We start from the raw sequence: 2,740 nt of genomic DNA, 5'->3' as shown, positions 1-2,740 counted from the left end.
GATGAACACTGGAATGAGCATCACATTTTTGGTGATTCAAACTCACCAGCCACTCCTTGGAGTCCCTCTAGAGAGTCCTTATGAACTGGAACCACCTTGAAAGCACTTAATAAAAACAACAGTGGGAAAACTCACATGCAACCAGACTGAGGTGAAAAGCATCAATGTTTGAGAGATCAACATTGGAAGAAACTATGTCAGCACTTGAATTTGATAATATTGAAAATCTAAGGCTAGAATTTTCAAGAATGACAGTAAGAAAGCTGGCCCAAGAAAGAACTTTATGGAGAGCAAATAAGAGAGAGAAGAGTCAAAGAGAATTACAGAGGAAACAGTTGAGGATAAATGGAACAATAACAGGCAGAAAGCAGAGGGTTTTTTTGTTTTGTTTGGTTTTTTGTTTTTTTTTTATTTTATGAAGAGCATAAATGAAGCATATCATTAGGGAAAAAAAGAGGATCAGGATACTTAAATTTATGGCAATTGTTTTGGAGACCATGGGTTTGTTTAGCCCTGAAAGCAGTGACCATCATGGACAAGAGGCTGCCCTGTTGAAAAGTCTACCCAGAGCTCCCTTCACATCCTTATTCCTTAAGCTGTAGATGAAGGGGTTCAGCATGGGTGTGACCACAGTGTACATCACTGAGGCTATAGAGCTTCTCTGGGAAGAATGAGCCACAGCAGAACTAAGGTAGACCCCAAGGGCTGTCCCATAGAACAAGGAGACCACAGAGAGGTGAGACCCACAAGTGGAAAATGCCTTATACTTGCCCCCAGCAGAGGACATTCTCATTAAGGAAGAAACAATCTGAGAGTAAGAGAATAAGATCCCAGTCAGGGGAAACACACTCACCAGAGCAGTCATGACATACATAGTGATGTTAATGATAAGAGTATCAGAACAGGCCACTTTGATCATCTGAGCCAGTTCACAGAAGAAATGTGGAATCTTAGTGCCTATACAGAAGTTCAACTGCATCAGTAATAGAATATAAAGCAGGGATACCCAGAAAATAATGACCCAAGACATCAGAACCAACAAGCCACAGAGCCGGGGATTCATGATGATAGTGTAGTTCAAGGGGTAACAGATGGCCACAAATCGGTCATAGGCCATCACTGTCAGAAGAAAATTGTCCAGTCCAGCAAAAATCATGAAGAAATATACCTGAGTAAGGCATCCTATATAGGAAATGTCTTTTCTCTGTGTCTGGATGTTCACCAACATCTTTGGAACTGTGGTAGTGATGAAACAGATATCAACAAAGGACAGGTTGGACAGAAAGAAATACATGGGGTTGTGAAGGTGGGGGTCAGAGCTGATGGCCAGGATGATGAACAGGTTCCCAAGCACAGTGACCAGGTACATGAACAGGAAAAGTCCAAAGAGGAGAGGCTGATGTTCACGTTCCTCTGAGAGGCCCAGCAGGATGAATTCTGAAACTTTTGTTTTGTTTTCTGGTTCCATGTAACTAGTGTGTAGGCTGGAGAAGAAAGAAAAAGGAACATTAAATGAATGATCAACAGTCATCTGAACTAGTCATGACCTTAGAATACCACCTGTATTTTGTTATCGAGTTCTCCAATGACAGTGACTTAACTCAGACACACGTATATCCCATTTCCATGTTAGACATATATCATTATTTAGACTTATTTAGCAGAAATGCCTTTATTAGCTTTCATTCACTGATTCTAATTCTCCAGTTTGAATTTATTTACATAAACCAATGTCTTCTTCGATATGACCATTCCAAGGTTATTGCAAACATATTAATTCTGAAGTATGTACATTCTCTGACAATACCTGTACTGCCTTCATTCCAGAACCTCTGATTTGTGAATAAAGTTCATATGAGTTGAAAAGCCACGTCTTAAATTGACCTGTCTTTTGATGTGGCAGGTAACTGTTGGTGCCTAATTTTATTTCTTTTTAAGAATCTGATCATCATTACCACTGAAAGCCCTATATAGGGTTGCTATGAATTAGAAACCACTCAATGGCACTTGACAACAACAACAATTATTATTATTGTTAACCTCTTCCATTTATGACTATTATTTTGGATTTATAGTTTTCACAGGCTACTTTATAAAGCTGTGATTTCAAAATGGGGTTTTGAATGATATTGCTTGGCTCGACAGCATTTAACAACTAACAACAAAGTGTAGCACAGAAGTTTAATTCTACCAAGTAAATTCCTGCGTGACCTTGAAAAATAAGTTAATATATCTTACCTGCAGATACTTCACCTCTCCAATGTGAGCACTAAACATTTCCTATATGATGAGATTGATGATTGCATTAATGAAATTTTACTCGTACCTTTTCTAGTATATCACACAGCAAACACTTATTTGATAATTGTGACTTTGTTTTACCATATTTACTTTTTATTTATTATTTAGCAATATCCCTTTTAAACTAGGAAAGATAGGAAATGCAGAATTGTGATCATCATAAACACAACAAGTCTGTTACCTCTTTTGAGCTCCATGCAGCACGTCTAATTAGTGATGATCCCTACAGCTACCACATTCAGAGTCACCTAACAGATGAATTCTTCCAAGAAGAGGAAAGAGCATGTGGACTATATAGAAACAGGAGAAAATAAAAGCACATAATCATTCAAATGAAATGCAGGCTATGTGTGTGTATGTACTCATGTGCACATGCTATTTGGGTGAGGATTTATTGTGTTAAATTAAGTGGAGTTATTTATAAAGTATATGGTGTACA

At 38.0% G+C, this 2,740-nt stretch overlaps 1 protein-coding gene across 1 annotated transcript; it reads right to left on the bottom strand.

Annotated features, from left to right (window-relative positions):
- Positions 1-529: 529 nt before the first annotated feature.
- Positions 530-1,468, bottom strand: LOC102825981 (olfactory receptor 7D4-like). The gene has a single exon (XM_006877405.1). It carries the CDS (start codon positions 1,466-1,468, stop codon positions 530-532), a length of 939 nt encoding a protein of 312 aa, XP_006877467.1.
- Positions 1,469-2,740: the final 1,272 nt, after the last annotated feature.

The sequence above is a fragment of the Chrysochloris asiatica genome, unplaced genomic scaffold (assembly GCF_000296735.1).
Source record: "Chrysochloris asiatica unplaced genomic scaffold, ChrAsi1.0 scaffold00493, whole genome shotgun sequence".
Classification (NCBI taxonomy): domain Eukaryota; kingdom Metazoa; phylum Chordata; class Mammalia; order Afrosoricida; family Chrysochloridae; genus Chrysochloris; species Chrysochloris asiatica.
Note: the sequence above shows the minus strand (reverse complement) of the source record. Positions and strands in the feature narration are given on the sequence as shown.

Coding starts and splice junctions, on each gene's coding strand:
- LOC102825981 (XM_006877405.1), bottom strand. CDS start 1,468: ATGGAACCAGAAAACAAAACAAAAGTTTCAGAATTCATCCTGCTGGGC.